This window comes from Hyperolius riggenbachi, chromosome 10, assembly GCF_040937935.1.
Source record: "Hyperolius riggenbachi isolate aHypRig1 chromosome 10, aHypRig1.pri, whole genome shotgun sequence".
Lineage (NCBI taxonomy): Eukaryota > Metazoa > Chordata > Amphibia > Anura > Hyperoliidae > Hyperolius > Hyperolius riggenbachi.
The window spans coordinates 163,225,932-163,248,519 of NC_090655.1; the positions used below are offsets into that span (position 1 = coordinate 163,225,932).

Genomic DNA, 22,588 nt, shown 5'->3' on the forward strand with positions numbered 1-22,588 from the left:
CAAATGTAAAGTCATGCATTTTGGACGTACTAATGGACTAGCACCATACAAAATAAATGGGATACAGTTGGGGACATGAAACTTGGAGAAGGACTTAGGAGTACTCATTGACAACAAGTTAAATAATCGTACTCAATGCCAAGCCGCTGCAGCTAAAGCTAACAAAATTTTGGGATGCATTAAAAGGGAAATAAAAACTCGAGATGCGAGCATAATATTGCCCCTGTTTAACTCTCTAGTAAGGCCACATCTGGAATATGGAATTCAGTTCTGGGCACCACATTACAAAAAAGATATTGTAGTTTTAGAGCAGGTGCAGAGACGAGCAACAAAATTGATACGTGGGATGGAAGGTCTCACTTATCAAGAAAGGTTAGATAAACTGGGTTTATTTAGTCTAGAGCAGCCTTTCTCAACCTTTTTACCCCGGAGGAACCCTGCAAATAACTTTTGAATCTCAAGGAACCCCTGCAAACAATTTTTCGATCTTGAGGAACCCCTGCATTTATTTTGCAGAAGGCAGGGTCTTTAAAAGTGGGTGAGGCTGTTAATTTCACTGCCTCATATTACACTGACACTCATTATAATGTGCTCATTATTATTCTGACCCCAATTTAGTGCTTCTTTTTACAAGTACCCCTATTATAATGTGCTCTACTATACTTCCCTCACGATGGGGTAAAATGCCAAGGAACCCCTGCAGAGTCCTCAAGGAACCCTGGGGTTCCAGGGAACCCTGGTTGAGAAAGCATGGTCTAGAGAAAAGACACCTTAGAGGGGATCTAATTAACATGTATAAATACATCAGAGGGCAATATAATAGCTTGGCAGATGAGCTTTTTGTCCCTAGGCCTTCTCAAAGGACTAGAGGACATGATCTGCGCATGGAGGAAAAACATTTTAGCCATTTATTTAGGAAAGGGTTCTTTACAGTAAGAATGATTAAGATGTGGAATGCATTGCCACAGGAAGTCGTTATGGCAAACTCTATACCTGAATTTAAAGGGGGCTTAGATGCTTTCCTTGCGTTGAAAGACATCCATGGCTACAATTACTAGGTAATGCCTAATGATGTTGATCCAGGGATTTTATCTGATTGCCATCTGGAGTCGGGAAGGAATTTTTCCCTTTTGGGGCTAATTGGACCATGCCTTGTAAGGGTTTTTTCGCCTTCCTCTGGATCAACAGGGATATGTGAGGGAGCAGGCTGGTGTTGTACTTTATACTGGTTGAACTCGATGGACGTATGTCTTTTTTCAACCAAAATAACTATATAACTATGATAAACTTGATAATTGAGTGACTGTATGTCAAGGTTAGAAAAAGTGGGCGGCACCAACAACTTCATTTTTTTACATGGCAGGGTTCCCAAACTTGACACAATTGGCCACTGGGTGACTGGGATTAATATTCAGAAATGTGGGTGGAGCCTAAAACAGCCAATCAAAATTCACCTATTGATTTTCAAGGGTAATATTTACACTGTTAATGGCAGATGCCTCAAACCTCATACAGTCAGTTATTGGGTGACTGGGGTCTAAATTCACTAAAGGGGGTGGAGCCACAAACAGCCAATCGGATTTTTTAGATTGATTTCAGCCATTCTGTTATTGGCAGGGTTCTCAAACTTGACACAGTTTGCCACTGGGTGACTTTGACTAATATTCAGGAAAGCCAACCAAAATTCACCTTTTCATTTTCAAGGGGAGTATTTACATTGCTGCCAATGGGTGAAATCTGATTGGCTGTTTGTAGCTCCGCCCACGTGTGCAGGGGGGACGCAAGACCCCTAGAACATATCATCCCAGGTAGTAAGGGATCTGTGTACCAAGTTTCGTTCAAATCAGTCAAGCCGTTTTCGAGTGATCGCGACACACACACACACACACACACACACACACACACACACACACACACACACTTTTATATACATACAGTAGATATGCACATCCTCGCCACAGGAAGGATTTGTTCAGTCCTTGTTCAAACAATAGAGGGCACTCTACTGTTTGAACTTCCCCTGACAGGACGGGACAGGAAGTAAAGAGAAGAAGATGGCCAGCCGGAGAAGGGACAGCGGGGACTCGCACCAGCGGAGAGGTAATATATTGCTGCCGTTATGCTGCGTTGGTCAATCGAACACCACTATCGACGTGCTCCTGACCCGGTGGCGATTGAGAGAAATTTTCCGCTGGAACAGAGCGACGGGATCGATCGATTTCAGATGGAAATAATTTGATCAGCCAGCGTTGGCGTTACCGATTTAACAGCAGATTCTATCACAGTGATTGAATCTGCTGTACCGTATGTTCCGGACTATAAGACCTAAATATGGGGAGAAAAAGTGGGCGCGTCTTATAGTCCGAATGTGCCCCATAAGTCCTTTATCACATGTATGATATACATATATTGAGCAGCTCCGGCAACCCCCAGGCTGTCACCGCACGGGTAGTTACTCACCAGTCTTTGAAAACATATTAGGCCACCCGCTATTACACTGCCACATGCAGGAATCCGCATTGCTGGGACATTGGGAAGCACATGGCATCAGCTTGTCCTGCCATCCCCGCACCAGTACTTGCAGAGCTGAGGTCGGCGCAGCACAGCGCTTCACTCTCCAGGACGTCTCCAAACTCTTTTAAAACAGACGCTATTCCGTGGCTAGATGCTGCTGCCCGCATTGCTGCGAGATTCGGGACATCAGGGAAACATGCTATCAGATTTCGCTGCCCTCCCGTGCACCAATACTCGGAGGATGCTGTACTTCCAGCTAATTGATGTCCCCTGCGTGACTCAACAGCACACGTGGTCCACTAGAGGACATCAGTAAGCAGGAAGTACAGTGTCCTCCGAGGATTGGTGCACGGGAGGGCAGCGAAATCTGATAGCACGTTTCCCCGATGTCCCCGATCTCGTAGCAATGCGGGCAGCAGCATCTAGCCACGGAATAGCGAGTTGTTTTAAAAGAGTTTGGAGACGTCCTGGAGAGTGAAGCCCTGTGCTGCGCCGACCTCAGCTCTGCAAGTACTGGAGTGGGGATGGCAGGACAAGCTGATGCCATGTGCTTCCCGATGTCCCGGCAATGCGGATTCCTGCATGTGGCAGTGTAATAGCGGGTGGCCTAATGTGTTTTCAAAGACTGGTGAGAGACTACCCATGCGGTGACTGGAACAAAGAGGATCAGCTGCAGAAGGGAGATGGAGAAGAGGACCAGACCACACCAGCTAGATCAGGTGAGAGTTTCTCTGCAATTGTAGTGTTATGTAGCTGGAGGGGTGGGGGAGGGGATGCAGCAGTGTTGTGAAGTGTAATGTAGCCTAGGGGGTGCAGCAGGGATTAGTGTAGTGTAGTGAAGTGTAATGTAGAGGGGTCAGTGGTTAGCAGTGTGTAGTGCAGTGTGGGGGGAGGGGGCAAAAGGGCGTAGTGTAGTGTAATGTAGCTGGGGGAGGGGTCAGTGGTAAGTCTAGTGTAGTGCAGGGATTAGTGTAGTGTAGTGTTGTGTAATGTAGCTGGGGGAGGGGTCAGTGGTTAGCATAGTGTAGTGCAGGGATTAGTGTAGTGTTGTGTAATGTAGCTAGGGGAGGGGTCAGTGGTTAGCATAGTCTAGTCTAAATGACACCGCTGACCCATAGACGCACCAGGTTTAGAATTTTTTTTTTCCTTGATTTTTGCCCTCTAAACCTAGGTGCGTCTTGTGGTCCGGAGTGTCTTATAATACAAAAAATATGGTATATTGGTGGTAATTCGACGCAGTGTATGGGAACCTTTATGGTCAAATGAAACAAAAATTGAATTGTTTGGACACAACGATGTTTCCTTCATTTTGCGTAAAAAAGGAGAAGCCTTCAACTAAAAAGAGCACCATCCCAAATGCTCATCTGTACAAAGAAGAAGACTTCTGGTCTTCTGTGAAACAAAAATTGAATTGTTTGGTCACAATGATACTGTATTTCCTTCATTGGGTTGAAGGCTTCTCCTTTTTTACGCCAAAAGAACACCATCCCCACTGTCAAACATGGTAGAAACCTAATGCTTTGGGGTTGTATTTTCAGCCAATGGACCAGGGAACCTAATCACAGTAAATTGCACCTTGAAAAAAAGAGTAATACATGAGGATTCTCAACGACAATATCAGGCAGTCTGCAGAGAAACTTGGCCTTGGACACCAGTGGACATTTCAGCATGACAATGACCCAAAACACACAGCAAAGTGGTGAAGAAGTGGTTAGCAGACAACAGCATTAACGTTTTGGAGTGGCCCAGCCAGAGTCCTGACTAAAGATCAGGGTGAAGGCAAGAAGACCCTCCAACCCGAATGATTTGGAGCTCATTGCTAAAGATGAATGTGCAAAAATACCTGTGGAGACATGCAAAAAGCTGGTCAGCAATTATAGGAAGCGTTTGCTTTCTGTAATAGCCAATAAAGGCTTTTGTATTGGTTATTGAAAAGGGTATCAATAATTTTAGACTGGACTTTTTTTTTTTCATCGGCTTATTATCTTTTGGGAGACACCTATGTAAATTTCCCGTAAAAAAAAAAATTGCTGGTTGAATAAAAGTGGCTTTAAGTAAAAATTTGCCAGGGGTATGAATAATTGTGGGCAGCACTGTAATATATATATATAAAGAGGATGACACAGGGACATTTAGGTTTTATTGTGTAGGAGATGCATACATACACAGCGAGGGGCAAAATTTTGGGCAACCTTGTTAATTGTCATGATTTTCCTGTATAAATCGTTGGTTTTTACGATAAAAAAAAGTCAATTAAATATATCATATAGGAGACACACACAGTGATATTTGAGAAGTGAAATTAAGTTCATTGGACTTACAGAAAGTGTGCAGTAACTGTTTAAACAAAATTAGGCAGGTGCATAAATGTGGGCACGGTTGTCATGTTATGGATTCCAAAACCTCTAGAACTAATTATTGGAAATCAAATTGGCTTGCTAAGCTCAGTGACCCCTGACCTACATACACAGGTGAATCAAATTATGAAAAAGAGTATTTAAGGTGGTCAATTGTAAGTTTCCCTGCTCTTAAAGTAGATCCGAGATGAACTTTTACTCATTGCATAATTGTGTTCCTTTCCTATTGTTTATTGGGCATTCCTCAAGCCAAATACATTTTTGTTTTAATACTCTAATTCCCTATAAACTAAATAAGCCTCGCCCACAGCTTTACAGAGAGCCTTGGTATTTTCAGACAGTAGCAAGGGCTCATGGGAGATCAGTCTGGGCAGGAAGAAGGGGAGGTATTACTAGCCAGAGATTTCAGAAGTAGAGGGGGTGAGGGGGGGGGGGTTACGTTTTTTTTCACAGGCTGAGTGCTGAAGATGCAGATAAGCTTGCCTTGTGTGTAAGGTTTACAAACAACAACTTGGACTTTGCAAAGGCCTTCGACGCTGTTCCACACAAGAGTCTGGTGCAAAAGTTGAGGATGCAAGGACTGGGGAAGAGTCTGTGTGCATGGATAGGGAACTGGCTAATGGACAGAAAACAAAGGGCTTGATTCACAAAGCGGTGCTAACTGTTAGCACGCCTGTGAAAACCCCCTTAGCACGTCTAAACAAGCTTTTCGCGCATAAAACTTTACGCGTGCAAAACTTTATGCGCGTAAAACTTTACGCGCGTACTGCACAGAGCGCAGGGCGCTCCGCGCGAAGTGCCCATTAAAGCCTATGGGACTTAGTGCGCATAAAACTTTGCGCGCGTAAAACTTTGCGCGCGCAAAGTTAGCGCACGATCTGATTGAGAAATCCGGTGCTAACCTACTTAGCACCCTGGTTAGCGTGTCTAAAGACTTTAGACGTGCTAAGTAGGTTAGCACCGCTTTGTGAATCAAGCCCAAAGAGTTGTGGTCAATGGATCATACTCAAAATGGGAGACTGTTAGCAGTGGGGTCCCACAGGGGTCTGTACTGGGTCCAGTGCTCTTCAATTTATTTAATAAAGACCTAGTAGATGCACTAGTAAGCAATATTGATATTTTTGCAGATGACACAAAATTGTGCAGAATCATCAACTCACAGGAAGATAGGGACATACTGCAACAGGATCTGGATAGGATGGCTATATGGGCACATAAATGGCAGATGAAATTCAATGTTGAAAAATGTAAAGTCATGCATTTTGGTCGTACCAATAGTCTAGCACCATACAAAATAAATGGGATACAGTTGGGGACCTCAAACTTGGAGAAGGACTTAGGAGTACTCATCGACAACAAGTTAAATAATCATACTCAATGCCAAGCCGCTGCAGCTAAAGCTAACAAAATTTTGGGATGCATTAAAAGGGAAATAAAAACTCGAGATGCTAGCATAATATTGCCCCGGTTTAACTCTCTAGTAAGGCCACATCTGGAATATGGAATTCAGTTCTGGGCAACACATTACAGGAAAGATATTGCAGTTTTAGAGCAGGTGCAGAGACGAGCAACAAAATTGATACGTGGGATGGAAGGTCTCAATTACCAAGAAAGGTTAGATAAACTGGGTTTATTTAGTCTTGAGAAAAGACGCCTTAGAGGGGATCTAATTAACATGTATAAATACGTCAAATGGCAATATAAAAGCTTGGTGGATGAGCTTTTTGTCCCTAGGCCTTCTCAAAGGACTAGAGGACATGATCTGCGCACGGAGGAAAACCGTTTTAGGAAAGGGTTCTTTACAGTAAGAATGATTAAGATGTGGAATGCATTGCCACAGGAAGTCGTTATGGCAAATTCTATACCTGCATTTAAAAGGAGGCTTAGATGCTTTCCTTGTGTTGAAAGACATCCATGGCTACAATTACTAGGAATGCCCAATGATGTTGATCCAGGGATTTTATCTGATTGCCATCTGGAGTCGGGAAGGATTTTTTTCCCTTTTGGGGCTAATTGGACCATGCCTTGTAAGGGTTTTTTCACCTACCTCTGGATCAACAGGGATATGTGAGGGAGCAGGCTGGTGTTGTACTTTGTTCTCTGGTTGAACTTGATGGACGTATGTCTTTTTTCAACCCAAGTAACTATGTAGCATGGCTGCTGTCATTGTATCACAGGAAGAAATAATCATATTCTATTGACTCTGTTTGCAACTAGATTTGCTGTGTAAACTATCTAAACTTTAGACAAGATATATAGACAAGTTAAGGGGCCCATACACTTAACGAATTTCTCGCCGATATACAGCAGATTCAATCACTGTGATCAAATCTGCGGTGAAATCGTTGCACAAAAGCTGACCGAACGATCGGTTTCCGTCCGAAATCGATCGTTCCCGTTGATCCGCCCACGCGGAAGATTTCGCTCGATCGCCGGTAGGCCGGGAGTGCGTCGATAACGGCGTTCGAATGTCCGATGACCGACGCTAGTGGCAATACATTATCTGTTCTGCCGGCGCGTGTCCCCGCTCTCTCCGCGCTGGGCTCTGGCTGGCTTCACTTACTTCCAGTCCCAACAGGAAGTTTAAACAGAGTGCCCTCTACTGTTTAAACTTCCCCCGTCAGGAAGTAAAGTGAAGCTGTAGCCCTGGAGTCCAGAGTGGAGAACAGACAGCGGAGATCAGGCGGTTGCGGCAGCTCCACAGATTGTGAATCGGTTTCATAGTGAAATCGATTCACAATCTGTTTGCAGTAAAGGCAGCCACACGATCCCTCTCTGATCAGATTCGATCAGAGAGGGATCTATCTGTTGGTCGATCTGATGGCAAATACCTTTACTTGTTATAGTTAGTTTTTCATCTTGGATCCGCTTTAATTTTCTATGAAGAATAGCAACATGAGTGTCTCACAACAACTCTTAAATGACCTGAAGACAAAGATTGTTCACTATCATGGTTTAGGGGAAGGATACAGAAAGCGGTCTCAGAGATTTCATCTGTATGCTTCCACAGTTAGGAACATATTGAGGAAATGGAAGACCACAGGATCAGTTCAAGTTAAGGCTCGAAGTGGCAGACCAAGAAAAATCTCGTATAGACAGAAGTGACAAATGGTGAGAACAGTCAGAGTCAACCGACAGACCAGCACCAAAAATCTATGTCATCTTCTAGGTTCTTCAAAGTAGCCACCTTTTGCTTTAATTATTGCTTTGAACACTCTTGGCATTCTCTTGATGAGCTTCAAGAGGTAGTCACCTGAAATGGTTTTCACTTGACAGGTGTGCCCTGTCAGGTTTAATAAGTGGGATTTCTTGCCTTATAAATGGGGTTGGGACCATCAGTTGCATTGTGGAGAAGTCAGGTGGATACACAGCTGATAGTCCTACTGAATACACTGTTAGAATTTGTATTATGGCAAGAAAAAAAGCAGCTAAGTAAAGAAAAACAAGTGACCATCATTACTTTAAAGAGGAGCTGTTAGGTATAAGGTCTCAGAGAAAATAAACACATATATCAGTAGCTAAAGATTGGCTGTACTTACATTACATATGCATTTCACTGTCCACGTTTGGATTTCACAGAATTTGTATATAGTATTTGCAGAGAATGATGCTCCTGACAGCTCATGGCAGGTTCCATGTTTGTCTGTCTCCTATGAAGCCAAATGTGTCGTCATGTCCTGCCTGCTTCCTGATCACAGAAAAGCTCGTACTGAATAACACTAGTGTGCAGTGAATATTAATTAGCCATGTGGCTAGGAACAATAGCGGACTCCTGCAGTGTACTCTGCCCGGAGATTTTTCAGTGCTGTGCGCTGGACTGAGTTACAAGCTGCTGAAACTTGATCCTGTAACTTCTCATTAGCAGCCGAGGGGAGGTCCCCAGAATGCTTTGCAGTATGGTATGCGGCTTGCGTCCTCTTAAGAACTTGGGTCTAACAGCTTTGCTGATAAGCACACATCAAATGTAAGAGAGATTTTTAACTACAGTATTGCCTTTTTGGCTTCCTTCTAAACTGTTTAACACAGGAGAATAGAGGTTTAAATTAGCTTCTGCAGCCTGACAGTTACTCTTTAAGAAATTAAGGTCAGTCAGTACGAAAAATTGAGAAAAAACTTTGAAAGTGTCCCCAAGTGCAGTCTCATAAACCATCAAACGCTACAAAGAAACTGTCTCACATGCGGACCGCCACAGGAAAGGAAGACCAAGAGTCACCTCTGCTGCGGAGGATAAGTTCATCCGAGTCACCAGCCTCAGAAATCGCAGGTTAAAGAGAAACTGAAGCGAGTATAAAACTCGCTTCTTCTCTTATATTCAGCAGGGGCATGTGTGCCCCTGCTAAACCACCGCTATCGTGCCGCACAACGGGGGTCCCTTACCCCCCAAATCCCCTCCGTCCTCGCCAAGGATCTCTTCCTGGTGAGGCAAGGCTAATGGACGCAGCCCTGCCTCCACACGCGTCTGTCAGCGCGTATCTCCGCCTCTCCCCCGCCCCTCTCAGTCTTCCTTCACTGAGAGGGGTGGGGGAGAGGCGGCGATGCGCCGCTGATAGACGCGCTGTGAGGCAGGGCTGCAGCTGTTAGCCCTGCCTATAGGAGCAGCAAAATCTACGACCAAGTTGGTCATAGATTTTGCAAGGGGGGAATTGGGGGGGTAAGGGACCCCCGTTGTGCGGCGCGATAACGGCGGTTTAGCAGTGGCACACATGCCCCTGCTGAATATAAGAGAAGAACCGAGTTTTTTACTCGCTTCAGTGTCTCTTTAACAGCAGCTAAGATTAGAGACCAGGTCAATGCCACACAGAGTTCTAGCAGCAGACACATCTCTAGAACAACTGTTAAGAGCAGACTGTGTGACTCAGGCCTTCATGGTAGAATATCTGCTAGGAAACCACTGCTAAGGACAGGCAACACGCAAAAGAGACTTTTTTGGGGTAAAGAACTCAAGAAATGGACATTAGACCAGTGAAAATCTGTGCTTTGGTCTGATGAGTCCAAATTTGAGGTCTTTGGTTCCAACCACCGTGCCTTTGTGCGATGCAGAAAAGGTGAACGGATGGACTTTACATGCCTGGTTCCCACCGTGAAGCAAAATTGAAGGCATACTGAACCAGCATGGCTACCACAGCATCTTGCAGCGGCATTCTATTCCATCCGGTTTGCGTTTAGTTGGACCTTCATTTATTTTTCAACAGGACAATGACCCCAAACACACCTCCAGGCTGTGTAAGGGCTATTTGACTAGGAAGGAGAGTGATGGGGTGCTGCGCCAGATGACCTGGCCTCCACAGTCACCAGACCTGAAGCCAATCGAGATGGTTTGTGGTGAGCTGGACCGCAGAGTGAAGGCAAAAGGGCCAACAAGTGCTAAGCATCTCTGGTAATTCCTTCAACACCATTTCAGGTGACTACCTCTTGAAGCTCATCAAAAGAATGCCAAGAATGTGCAAAACAGTAATCAAAGCAAAAGGTGACTACTTTGAAGAACCTAAAATATGACATATTTTCAGTTGTTTCACACTTTTTGGTTATGTACTATACTTCCACATGTGTTCATTCATAGTTTGGATGACTGCAGTGTGAATCTACAATGCTCTAGTCATGAAGATAAAGAAAACTCTTTGAATGAGAAGGTGTGTACTGTGTATAATGTAGAATATTATATATATATATATATATATATATATATATATATATATATATATATATATATATATACACATACATATGCACACACACAGTACAGACCACATATACTGTATATATATTTTGCATTATGTGAAAAAAAAAAGTATGTAGATTTGCCAAGTGTATACCCTGCCTTAGGTGATCTGAAACCTGGCTGCACCTGCTTTGTATGGGGCCTCTTAGCCAATTATAGGCACAGTGTGCAGTGAGACTTTGTAGCTTCATGCAATGAATACACAGAATGCAGCATCTACTAGGCACGCTGCACCAAGTAAAATATATTGGTAGGTGAACAGAGGCGCCAGAAGGATAAAAGTACATAAAATTTTAAAAAAATTGCTGGGAGGAAGTGGTGGACTCGCCTCCGTTAAAGCAGACACCAAGGACTGTAAATGTATAGATATACACATTTATTGAAAATACCCCAAAGATGCAACGCGTTTCGCGGGCATAGCCCACTTCTTCAGGCAATAAGCAGGGGATAAACAACAGCAATTCAGTTATAGCAAGCAGAGCACCTCTGAGGTGCTCCAGAGGTGCTCTGCTTGCTATAACTGAATTGCTGTGGAGGGGTGATCTACCCCCCTTTCTTCTTATCTACAGAGAGCGACTTCTTAATCCTGAGTGAGGACAGGTCTAATCTCCTCACCTGCCTAATGAGTGGTTACCTAGGTGGTAACCCGTGTTTGTGAGTATTACCATCTCACTGTTTCATTTATCCAATCAATTTTGACATACTACACCATATTGGGCTCTCGATTTCTCTTCAACTTTTGCACCAAGTAAAAGACTTTTATAAACAGACATGAACTTTCAAGATACAAGATGAGGCGGATTCAGGGCTCACGTTTGCGTGCCGTGTAGACAAATCCATCAGAATGTGGTGATTTACTATCGCATGCACAAACCCAGTTGGTGGCTGCCACCGGACTGTGTAGCCAAAGTGAATGACCCAAAGTAACCATGGTGCCCAAAGTTATTGATTAAGGTTAGGAATCAACTATGCATGAGGGGTTAGAATAGGGAGAGCTTAGTTTTAGATACCTGGGCTGGATAGTTAAAGCAGACCTGAACTCAGAACATCCTCTCTGTTCTAAAAAATACGCAACAGCATAATAACCTCTACGCCAAATTGCATTTCAGGTCATTGCCTGGAGTGCATTTGTCCAGGGGGGCTTCCACGCCCCTGGATTAAGCTCTGCCCCCCCAAATGAAGCCCCACCGCAAACAGAGCCATGCCTCCCAACGGTGTTCGCTCACCTGCTTCTGCTGCGTGTGTACAGCAGCAGGAAGTTCAGTGTCCTGAACAGAAGCTTCACTGCCGGTCCCAGGAGAGCAGAAATCACAAGATCTGGATACTGTAAGTTGCAGGCAGCCTCCAAAGGTGTTTCAGAGTATTTGGCAGAACATCCACCCCACCTCACAACTGCAGAGCACGTATAACCACACCAGCCCAGGACCTCCACATCCAGCATGTTCACCTCCATGATCGTCTGATACTAGCCACCTGGACTGCTGCAGCAACAATCCGTTCGCATAACCAAAGAATTTCCGTACAAACTTTCAGATAACCATCTCAGGGAAGCTCATCTTCATTTCGTCGTCCTATCAGACTTGAGTGGGCAAGTGCTCAAATTCGATGGCGTCTGGCACTTGAGAGGCACTCTGTTCACAGATGAGTCCCGGTTTTCAATGTTCACGGCAGATGGGAGATGGCGTGTGTGGCGTCGGGTGGGTGAGCGATTTGCTGACATAAACATTGTGGACAGAGTGGCCCATGGTGGCGGTGAGGTTATGGTATAGGCAGGCGTATGTTATGGACAACGAACATAGGTGCATTTTATTGATGGCATTTTGAATACACAGAGATACCTTGACAGATCCTGAGTCCCATTGATGTGAAAGCCGAAAACATCCCAGTTTTTGAATGGCCAGTTTACTCACCAGACATGTCACCCACTGAGCATGTTTGAGATGCTCTGGATCAGAGTATACAATAGCGTATTCCAGTTCCTGCCAATATTCAGCAACTTTGCACAGCTATTGAAAAGAAGTAGACAAACATTCCACAGGCCACAATCAACAACCTGATCAACTCTATGTGATGGACATGTGTTGCACTGCGTAAGGCAAATGGTTGCTACACCAGATACTGACTGGTTTTCTGCTTCCTTTTGTGTATGTATAAAATGTTTCAGAGTTCAGCTCATGCAAAATGGGGGCAAAACCAAAAGTGCTGCATTTATATTTTTGCTCAGTGTATGTCTTATCCTGCCTAACAGTGGAACACCCTAGATGGATCATCCTGGGAGACTTCAATGCATGGGTGGATGATCACGACTCCCACCTAGGAAGTGAACTACTTCTCATAATGAATGAACTGGGTCTCTCTCAGGCTATCAACCTCCCCACCCACACGAAAGGGCACACCCTGGATCTTATATTTCATTCCGGACTTTTAATATCACACATAGATATAAACCCAGTGGTATGGTCAGACCACCACACCATCCACTTCTCTCTGACAGCACCAGCGATAAAACACAGAGGGAAAGAACTCATAAAATACCGTCCACTGAAAGATGTCTCACCCCAGCACGTTCAGAATACCCTCAACTTTGACGCATTAACCAATCATTGCGCAGACCCAGACTCCATGGTCCTGATGTACAACCATGCAGTGTCATCTGCCTATGACGCCCTTGCTCCAGTTCGCATTAAACAGTCTACACCACTTCACCATGCACGGTGGTTTGACAGCTCACTAAAGGACATGAAGAAAGAAGTGCGCAGACTAGAAAGGAAGTGGCGAAAATCCCAGAATTCAAAAGATAAACACACCCTTGTCTCTCACCTGGAAAACTACCAAAATGCGATCACCAAGAAAAAATCCTTCTACCTATCACAGGAGATCGCAAAGGCCGCCAACAGACCAGCCCAACTATTCCGCACAGTTGATAGACTATGTAACCCATCCTGTCTAAAACCTACTATAACTCCCTCAAAGGAGCTATGTGAGAAATTTGCGTGCTACTTTGCTGACAAAGTATCCTCCATTCGGTCTCTCATTCAATCCACAGCACCCAAGACTCATGCAACTCCTGGAAATAGCTGCAAAAACAACCTAACACCCTGGACTGACTTCAAAAGTATTAGTGTGGAAGAGATCTCAGACATCCTCCGTCGCCTCCGCCAGACAACCTGCGACCTGGACCCTGGACCAACTAAACATATGCTGAAATGCCCTGACCTGCTTGGTCCAGCATTTCACAAAATAGTAAATTGCTCTCTACAAGCAGGGAGGTTTCCTACCTCTCTAAAAGAAGGAATCATCAAGCCCCTTCTTAAAAAACCTTCCATGGATCCAGATGCTATGAGCAGCTACAGACCTGTCTCCAACCTCCCCTTCTTAGGTAAAGTTATTGAAAAGGCTGTCTATCTGCAACTTGAAACCTGGCTGTCAGTAAACAACATCCTGGACCCTCTACAATCTGGCTTTAAGAAACACCACAGCTGTGAAACAGCCCTCATCCAAGTCTGCAACGATCTGCTCATGGCAAGGGACAGAGGGGAATGCTCCATCCTAATCCTGTTGGATCTCTCAGCGGCTTTTGATACAGTTGACCATGAAATCCTGCTTAACAGACTGCAGGAGTACTGTGGCATCAGTGGATCAGTCCTCCAGTGGTTCAGATCATTCCTGACTGACAGAACACAGAGAGTATCCCTAGGACCCATAATGTCCAAACCTGCACCTCTACAATTCGGAGTGCCACAAGGATCAATCCTATCCCCTCTGCTGTTTGCAATCTACATGTTGCCACTCGGCACACTTATCCAACGACATGGCCTGACGTACCACTGCTACGCCGATGACACACAGCTATACCTGTCCTTCAAACCTGGTGGAACAGACCCTACCCCAAAAATAAACTCTTGCTTAGCTGAGCTACAGGCATGGATGAATGATAACTGGTTGAAACTGAATGCTGACAAAACTGAGGTCCTGTTTGTCCAAAGCCAGTGCCCGCCATCAAAACAGCTCTATCCTAAAGCAACACCAATCAGGATTGGGAATTCAGACATAAACAGCTCCAACTTTGTGCGCAGCCTTGGCGTACTAATCGATGGGGAATTGAGTTTCAGAAACCAAATTTCATCTGTAGTTAAATCCTCCTTCTTTCATCTGAAGAACATTGCAAAGATTAAACATCTGATTCCCCCAGAGGATCTTCCAACCCTAGTCCACGCCTTCATCACATCACGTCTGGACTACTGCAATGCCCTTTATGTTGGCCTCCCCAAAAAGGACCTGCGCCGCCTGCAATTAGTGCAGAATTCTGCTGCCAGATTGCTAACAAACCAGCCTCGCCACTGTCATATTACACCGATCCTTCGCTCACTGCACTGGCTACCAGTAGAATGGAGAATACTCTTCAAGATTGGACTGCTGACATTCAAATCCCTGCACAGTCTAGGCCCTGGATACATGAAGGACTTGCTGAAGCTGCACCACACCTCTCACAACCTCAGATCAGCAAGTTCTATAAACTTGGTCACTCCCAGAGTGCACCTCAAAAAATCTGGAGATAGAGCCTTCTGCCATGCTGCCCCTACTCTCTGGAACTCCCTACCACACCCAGTAAAGACAGCACCATCCCTGGAGCTATTCAAATCCAGACTGAAAAGCCACCTGTTTAGCCTGGCATTTCCAGATTTATAAAATTTCTTCCTCTGTACCACGATGGTCTGAGCCATGCTTATGCGCTTTGAGTCCCACGGGAGAAAAGCGCTTTACAAATGTTATTTGTTGTTGTTGTTGTTGTATGTATGGAGGTTTTCGGATTAACTTGGGACATCTCCCTGAAGAGGATGGTATTGGGAGTTATAGAAGATATACTAAGAGGAAGTGTCTATAGCCGTCTGTTTAGAACCTTATGATACATTCAAAAGATTGGATGTCTTCCGAAATTTTAAAGTAAGTTAAATTGGTCCATACTAATTTAGCTTTAATCCAGGGTGTTCATGAAAGAAGGAACTGTGCAGATACATCTCTCAAAATCTGGTCTAGATGGATTGAACACTTTAAATTGCAATTGTTTAAAAAACATTATGTGTGTTATAAAAATAATAGACTGCAGTAGTAAATGCGGGAGGGGGGGGTGTGGTTGTTAAAGGTTGGTGGGAGGAGAGAAGGGGGGGATGAGAAGTATTGGATGTACGGTGTCATATTTTGATATATAGTAAATTCTACTTTAAAAAAAAAATTGCTCACAAACAGCTTATGGCAACACGTGGTATCAGGACAGCAATCTGCGGAATTTCACTCCCACTGCAGGTACGAGAGTTACACCAGGATGCAGTGACTATTACTTTACTGCCGAGAAGCAGACAGAAACCTAAATTGCAGTTAACAGAGATGCGTGGGAGAACAGAGTGGAAAATGTTGATGTGTATGCACACTGACAATACAGTCTGGTGTGGTCTCTCTGGGACTATCACACCACATAGGCTGTCCTTGGCCTTCATCTGATGACAAATGAGCTCATCACAAAACAGTACTTACTTTTTCACTCCATGCCCACAGGCCAATTCCCAGCAGAGCCATTCCGGATAGCTAAGGAGAAAATAAAGGCAGAATTAAGTATGGGCTGGAACCTGGGGGCTCTGTCACCACTGCTGTTCACGTACACAGATAGACATAGGCAGAGAAACATCAGTTCAGTGTTCTACAGTCAGGAGATAAAAGCATTACTTTCCTAGCCACCTCGCCAGTCTCCCTATCCCCAATCAAACCCCTCCCTCCAAAACACCACACACCCACTGATGGTGCCAATGAGCCACTTCCTGCTATTACTTATACTTATGGACAGGAAGAATCCACTTTCCCTGACAATCAGTTCTATAGAAAGAGACATAGATTTGTTTCAGAGGGTTATATTCATTATTACTATTATTTTTCATCTATAAAGAGCAAACATACTCTGTAGCGCTGCACAATCCAATACTGGGTCGGCACTCATGAACCAGGCGAAAGGAACGTGCTAGGTCCTCCCTGTGTACCAACAAGTTCACAAAAAGTCTCCGGCCCTCACAGTTCCAAAGATAAAAAAACGTATTTTAAAAAAATAAAATTAGAACATGTGTACTATCGGAAGCTACAGCCCGCTGTTTTGGGCTCCTTAGCCCTTTTACAAACTGCTTAGCAATGAAAACATGTCAGCACAACACAGCTTATATACGCCATACTCACACAAATTGACCTCTCAGCTGGCTTCAGGTAGACCAGTGGACCTGATGGGAGACCTGCATACCAAACAACAGGTACACTTCCAAAGAGCTGCCCCTCCGCTCCCATTGGTCACCAGGGACAGCAGAAGTTATTTGTCAACATACTCATAAAAGGTCTAAGGACCCCGAAACAGCAAGCTGTAGCTGCCGGTAGCACTCGTTTTAATTTTTTCAAATAAATACGATATATTATCTTTGGAACTGTGCAGATCGGTGACTTTTTGTGACTGTGACCCTGTTGGTACACAGGGAGGACCTAGCACGCTCCTTTCGCCTGGTTCATGAGTGCCGACCCAGTATTGGATTGAGCTCTTGGATTGTACCAGGGTACAAGCACCATGGCAGAGGGTGGAGTACAGGGGGGGGGGGGGGGGGGAAGAGTACACTCTCCCATACACAGGAGCAAGCCAGCTCTATTTTGGGGATGGCAGAAGGGGGATCGACCCTCCTTAACAAACCTGACGTCAAGTTGATGCAAAAAACCCTAGAAGAATATCATAGGGCAGTCAGGATTTCTCATTCCATCAGAAGACAAGTGGCGCCCCTTATGTTTCCTGCCAATGAAGGCTTTTGCAGAGGCTAGATCCAGATTTGGAACAAGGCTGCATTCGATTCAATGTTGCATACGTTTCTTTGTATCCATCAGGAATTGCCTGAATTGGATTTACAAATAACAGCCTTGGAAAATGATTTGAAATGTTTATTGAGTGAACAGGATTATGGATTGTTTATGGATTCACTTAAAAAGAAACTATCTGTTTATCCAAACAATTGAGGGGACCAAAGGTCGAAATTTCAGAGAGTTGTTATGGATTATACCACGGGCTATGTTTATGCGTGGCAGAGTCATCATGGTGGTAAACCAAGATCCTGGACACGTGGCAATAAACTGAAGAAACAAAGGAACAAGAGTAAAAGGAATCCAATACAGAGAGATTCGACCAATCGAGCAATTGCAACATCTGAGGTTGGAGCCATACCCTCATCACAGGACCCCTCTCCATCAGGTCCCATAAGAAGAACCATAGAGGTGGCAGAAAACACAGGAAGAGGAGGGATCTCAACACTTACTAGGAGCCCAGTGGCCCTACGCCTGAGGAGAATTCCTTAGTGATTAATATTTCACAATGTTTTGAAGGAGACTGAAGCTTAAGTTCTGCAATATGGACTGTCGTTTTGTCCTGCTTACACTCTGGATTTTTTTACCCTGGATATGGAACACTTTTTCCATAAACGCTTAACCACTTGCCGACCGCCTTAAGCCGATGGGCGGCGGCAAGGGCTGGGCCCAAACGACCGCAATACGCCCATCGGCGGTGGCGGCAGCGGGGTGATTATGCGGCGATTGCGTCATCCGTTCGGAAGCGCTGGCGGGTTACTAGCACCCGGATCGCCGCATGTAATAGGTATAATAGGCTTTGTAATGTATACAAAGCTTATTATACAGGCTGCCTCCTGCCCTGGTGGTCCCAGTGTCCGAGGGCTGCAGCCACCCTAGTCTGCACCCAAGCACACTGATCTCCCCCCCCCTGCCCCCTGATCGCCCACAGCACCCCTCAGACCCCCCCCCCCCCCCCCTACTGCCCACCCCCCAGACTACTGTTTACACTCAGTCACCCCCCTAATCATCCATCAATCACTCCCTGTCACTATCTGTCAATGCTATTTTTTTTTTTACCCTAAACTGCCCCCTGCTCCCTCCTGATCACCCACCCCCACCTCAGATTCTCCCCAGACCCCCCCCCCCCCCCCAGAGTACTGTATGCCTCTATCCCCCCTGTAATAACCCACTGATCACCTGTCAATCACCCATCAATCACCCCCTGTCACTGCCACCCATCAATCAGCCCCTAACCTGCCCCTTGCGTTTACATCTATTCTCTCCTCTAAACACCCACTAATTACCCATCAATCACCCCGTCACCACCTGTCACTGCTACCCATCAGATTAGACCCCTATCCACTCTCAGAACGACCCCCCCCCCCCCCCCGTGTACTGTATACATCTATTCTCCCCTGTAATTCACCCATCAATAACCCGTCAATCACCACCTGTCACTGCCACTTATCAGATCAGACCCTAACCTGCCTCTTACGGGCATCTGATCACCCTCCCACACCATCAGATTGCCCCAGACCTACCCTCAGATCACCTCCAAAGTGCATTGTTTACATCTGTTCTGCCATCTAATCACCCACTGATCACCCATCAACCACCCATCAATCAGCCCCTGTCACTTTTACCCATCAGATTAGACCCCTATCTGCCCCTAGGGCACCCAATGACCCTCCCACACCCTCAGAACGCCCTCAGACCCCAGCCCTGATCACCTCGCCAGTGCATTGCTTGCATCTATTTCCCCCCTCTAATCACTCTTGAGACACCCATCAATCACCTCCTGTCACCACCTGTCACCCCCTAGCACACCTACCCATCAGATCAGGCCCTAATTTGCCCCGTGTGGGCTCCTGATCACTCGGCCAAACCCTCAGATCCCCCTCAGACCTCCTTCCGATCACCTCCCCAGTGCATTGACTGCATCTATTTTCCCCTCTAACCACCCCCTGAGACACCCATCAATCACCTCCTGTCACTCCCCTAGCACTCCTATCCATCAGATCAGGCCCAATACAACCTGTCATCTAAGAGGCCACCCTGCTTATGACCGGTTCCACAAAATTCGCCCCCTCATAGACCACCTGTCATCAAAATTTGCAGATGCTTATACCCCTGAACAGTAATTTTGAGACATTTGGTTTCCAGACTACTCACGGTTTTGGGCCTGTAAAAATGCCAGGGCAGTATAGAAACCCTACAAGTGACCCCATTTTAGAAAAAAAGACACCCCAAGGTATTCTGTTAGGTGTATGACAAGTTCATAGAACATTTTATTTTTTGTCAAAAGTTAGCGGAAATTGATTTTTATTGTTTTTTTCACAAAGTGTCATTTTTCACTAACTTGTGACAAAAAATAAAATCTATGAACTCACCATACACCTAACGGAATACTTTGGGGTGTCTTCTTTCTAAAATGGGGTCACTTGTGGGGTTCCTATACTGCCCTGGCATTTTAGGGGCCCTAAACCGTGAGGAGTAGTCTAGAAAACAAACGCCTCAAAATGACCTGTGTATAGGACGTTGGGCCCCTTAGCGCACCTAGGCTGCAAAAAAGTGTCACACATGTGGTATCGCCGTACTCAGGAGAAGTAGTATAATGTGTTTTGGGGTGTATTTTTACATATACCCATGCTGGGTGGGAAAAATCTCTCTGTAAATGGACAATTGTGTGTAAAAAAAAAAATCCAAAAATTGTCATTTACAGAGATATTTCTCACACCCAGCATGGGTATGTGTAAAAATACACCCCAAAACACATTATACTACTTCTCCTGAGTACGGCAATACCACATGTGTGGCACTTTTTTGCAGCCTAACTGCGCTAAGGGGCCCAAAGTCCAATGAGCACCTTTAGGCTTTACAGGGGTGCTTACAATTAGGCACCCCCCAAAATGCCAGGACAGTGAACACACCCCACAAATGACCCCATTTTGGAAAGTAGACACTTCAAGGTATTCAGAGAGGAGCATAGTGAGTCCGTGGCAGATTTCTTTTTTTTTTTTTTGTCGCAAGTTAGAAGAAATGGAAACTTTTTTTTTTTTGTCACAAAGTGTCATTTTCCGCTAACTTGTGACAAAAAATAAAATCTCCTATGAACTCACCATGCCTCTCAGTGAATACTTTGGAATGTCTTCTTTCCAAAATGGGGTCATTTGGGGGGTATTTATACTATCCTGGAATTTTAGCACCTCATGAAACATGACAGGTGGTCAGAAAAGTCGGAGATGCTTGAAAATGTTAAAATTCACTTTTGGCACCATAGTTTGTAAACGCTATAACTTTTACCCAATCCAATAAATATACACTGAATGGTTTTTTTTTATCAAAGACATGTAGCAGAATAACTTTCGTGCTCAAATGTATAGGACATTTACTTTATTTGAAAAATGTCAGCACAGAAAGTTAAAAAAAGTCATTTTTTTTGACAAAATTCATGTCTTTTTTGATGAATATAATAAAAATTAAAACTCGCAGCAGCAATCAAATAGCACCAAAAGAAAGCTGTATTAGTGACAAGAAAAGGAGGTAAAATTCATATAGGTGGTAGGTTGTATGACCGAGCAATAAACCGTGAAAGCTGCAGTGGTCTGAATGGAGAAAAAGGCTCTGGTCCTTAACCTCCTTGCCGGTTATCCCGAACTCAGTTCGGGGTAACCTGCGCAGGAGGATTTCTCAGGCCCCGCTGGGCCGATTTGCATAATTTTTTTTTGTTACAAGCAGCTAGCACTTTGCTAGCTGCTTGTAACTTCCGATCGCCGCCACTCGCCGCCGATCCGCCGCGCCAAGTCACTCCTCCCCGCCCCAGACCCCTGCGCTGCCTGGCCAATCAGTGCCAGGCAGCGTTGAGGGGCGGATCGGGACTCCCTATGACGTCCATGACGTCATCCCGCCCCGTCGCCATGGCGACCGGGGAAGCCCTGCAGGAAATCCCGTTCTGAACGGGATTTCCTGCTTACTCTGATCGCCGAAGGGTGGGTGGGTGGGGGGATGCCGCTCAGCGGCTATCATGTAGAGAGCCCTCGCTACATGATTTAAAAAAAAAAAATACCTCCTGCGCTGCCTCCTTGCCGGAGGAATTGAACCGGCAAGGAGGTTAAGGGGCGAAAAAACTGTGGTCCTCAAGTGGTTAAAGAGACACTGAAGCGAGAATAAATCCGCGGCTAAACGGGGGTCCCTTACCTCCCCAATCCCCTCGTGGAGTCCCGGGCAGCGCTTCCGCATTGAGGCAGGGCTATGGGCTGCAGCCCTGCCTCACGCGCGTCTGTCAGCGCGTATCTCCGCCTCTCCCCCGCCCCTCTCAGTCTTCCTTCGCTGAGAGGGGCGGGGGAGAGGCGGCGATGCGGCGCTGAGAGGCAGGGCTGCAGCCGTTAGCCCTGCCTCAAGAGCAGCAAAATCTACGACCAAGGTGGTCGTAGATTTTGCAGGGGGGGGGGGGGGATTTGGGGGGTAAGGGACCCCCGTTTAGCCGCGGGATAGCGGCGTTTTAGCAGGGGCACACATGCCCCTGCTGAATATAAGCACTAAAGCAAGATTTATTCTCGCTTCAGTGTCTCTTTAAGCGATTTTTCGAACACTTAAGCTTAACTTTTTTTAGCACATTTTCATTCCCAGATATAGACAATTGGGAGTGGCGGGTGGTGTTGTCACTTGAAGGCCTAGGCCTACATAATAAAAAGCAAACTTCATCCCAAGTAGCCATCCCCTTATTGAGGTTTTCATCAAAAGGGTTACTAAGAATATGGAAGCCCTGGAGGATAAAGTTAAGGCATGGGATTTTCACATTCCATACAACCTCACTAAGAGTGAGAACGATGCTGTAAGGTCTTTAAAGGAGAATTTAGACATAGTAAGACCAGCGTACAAAGGGGAGGGGAGACGTGGTCCTAGATCGTACATACTATCTTAAAGAGGTATATAGTCAATCAAGTAATACTAAGGTTTATAATTATTATTTATTGTATTTATAAAGTGCCAACATATTACGCTGCGTAATATTTTAGGTTACAGACAATATTTAGGGGTGACATACAGCAATATGAGAATACAGGAATACAAGAGAAACCAGATCGCACAGTATGAGTACAAGGTAATGCTTAGTCAGTCACTGGATGGGAGCATGGAG

The 22,588-nt window shown here is 45.3% G+C and overlaps 1 protein-coding gene across 6 annotated transcripts in view; it reads right to left on the bottom strand.

Moving 5' to 3' along the window:
- TSPAN14 (tetraspanin 14) overlaps positions 1-22,588 on the bottom strand; it is a 276,364-nt gene that overhangs the window by 118,925 nt on the left and 134,851 nt on the right. For all 6 annotated transcript variants that reach the window (XM_068255101.1, XM_068255102.1, XM_068255100.1 and 3 more), the window contains exon 3: positions 16,123-16,173. In XM_068255101.1, the coding sequence (XP_068111202.1) occupies positions 16,123-16,173 (51 nt within the window). The remainder of the gene's footprint in view (positions 1-16,122; positions 16,174-22,588) is intronic.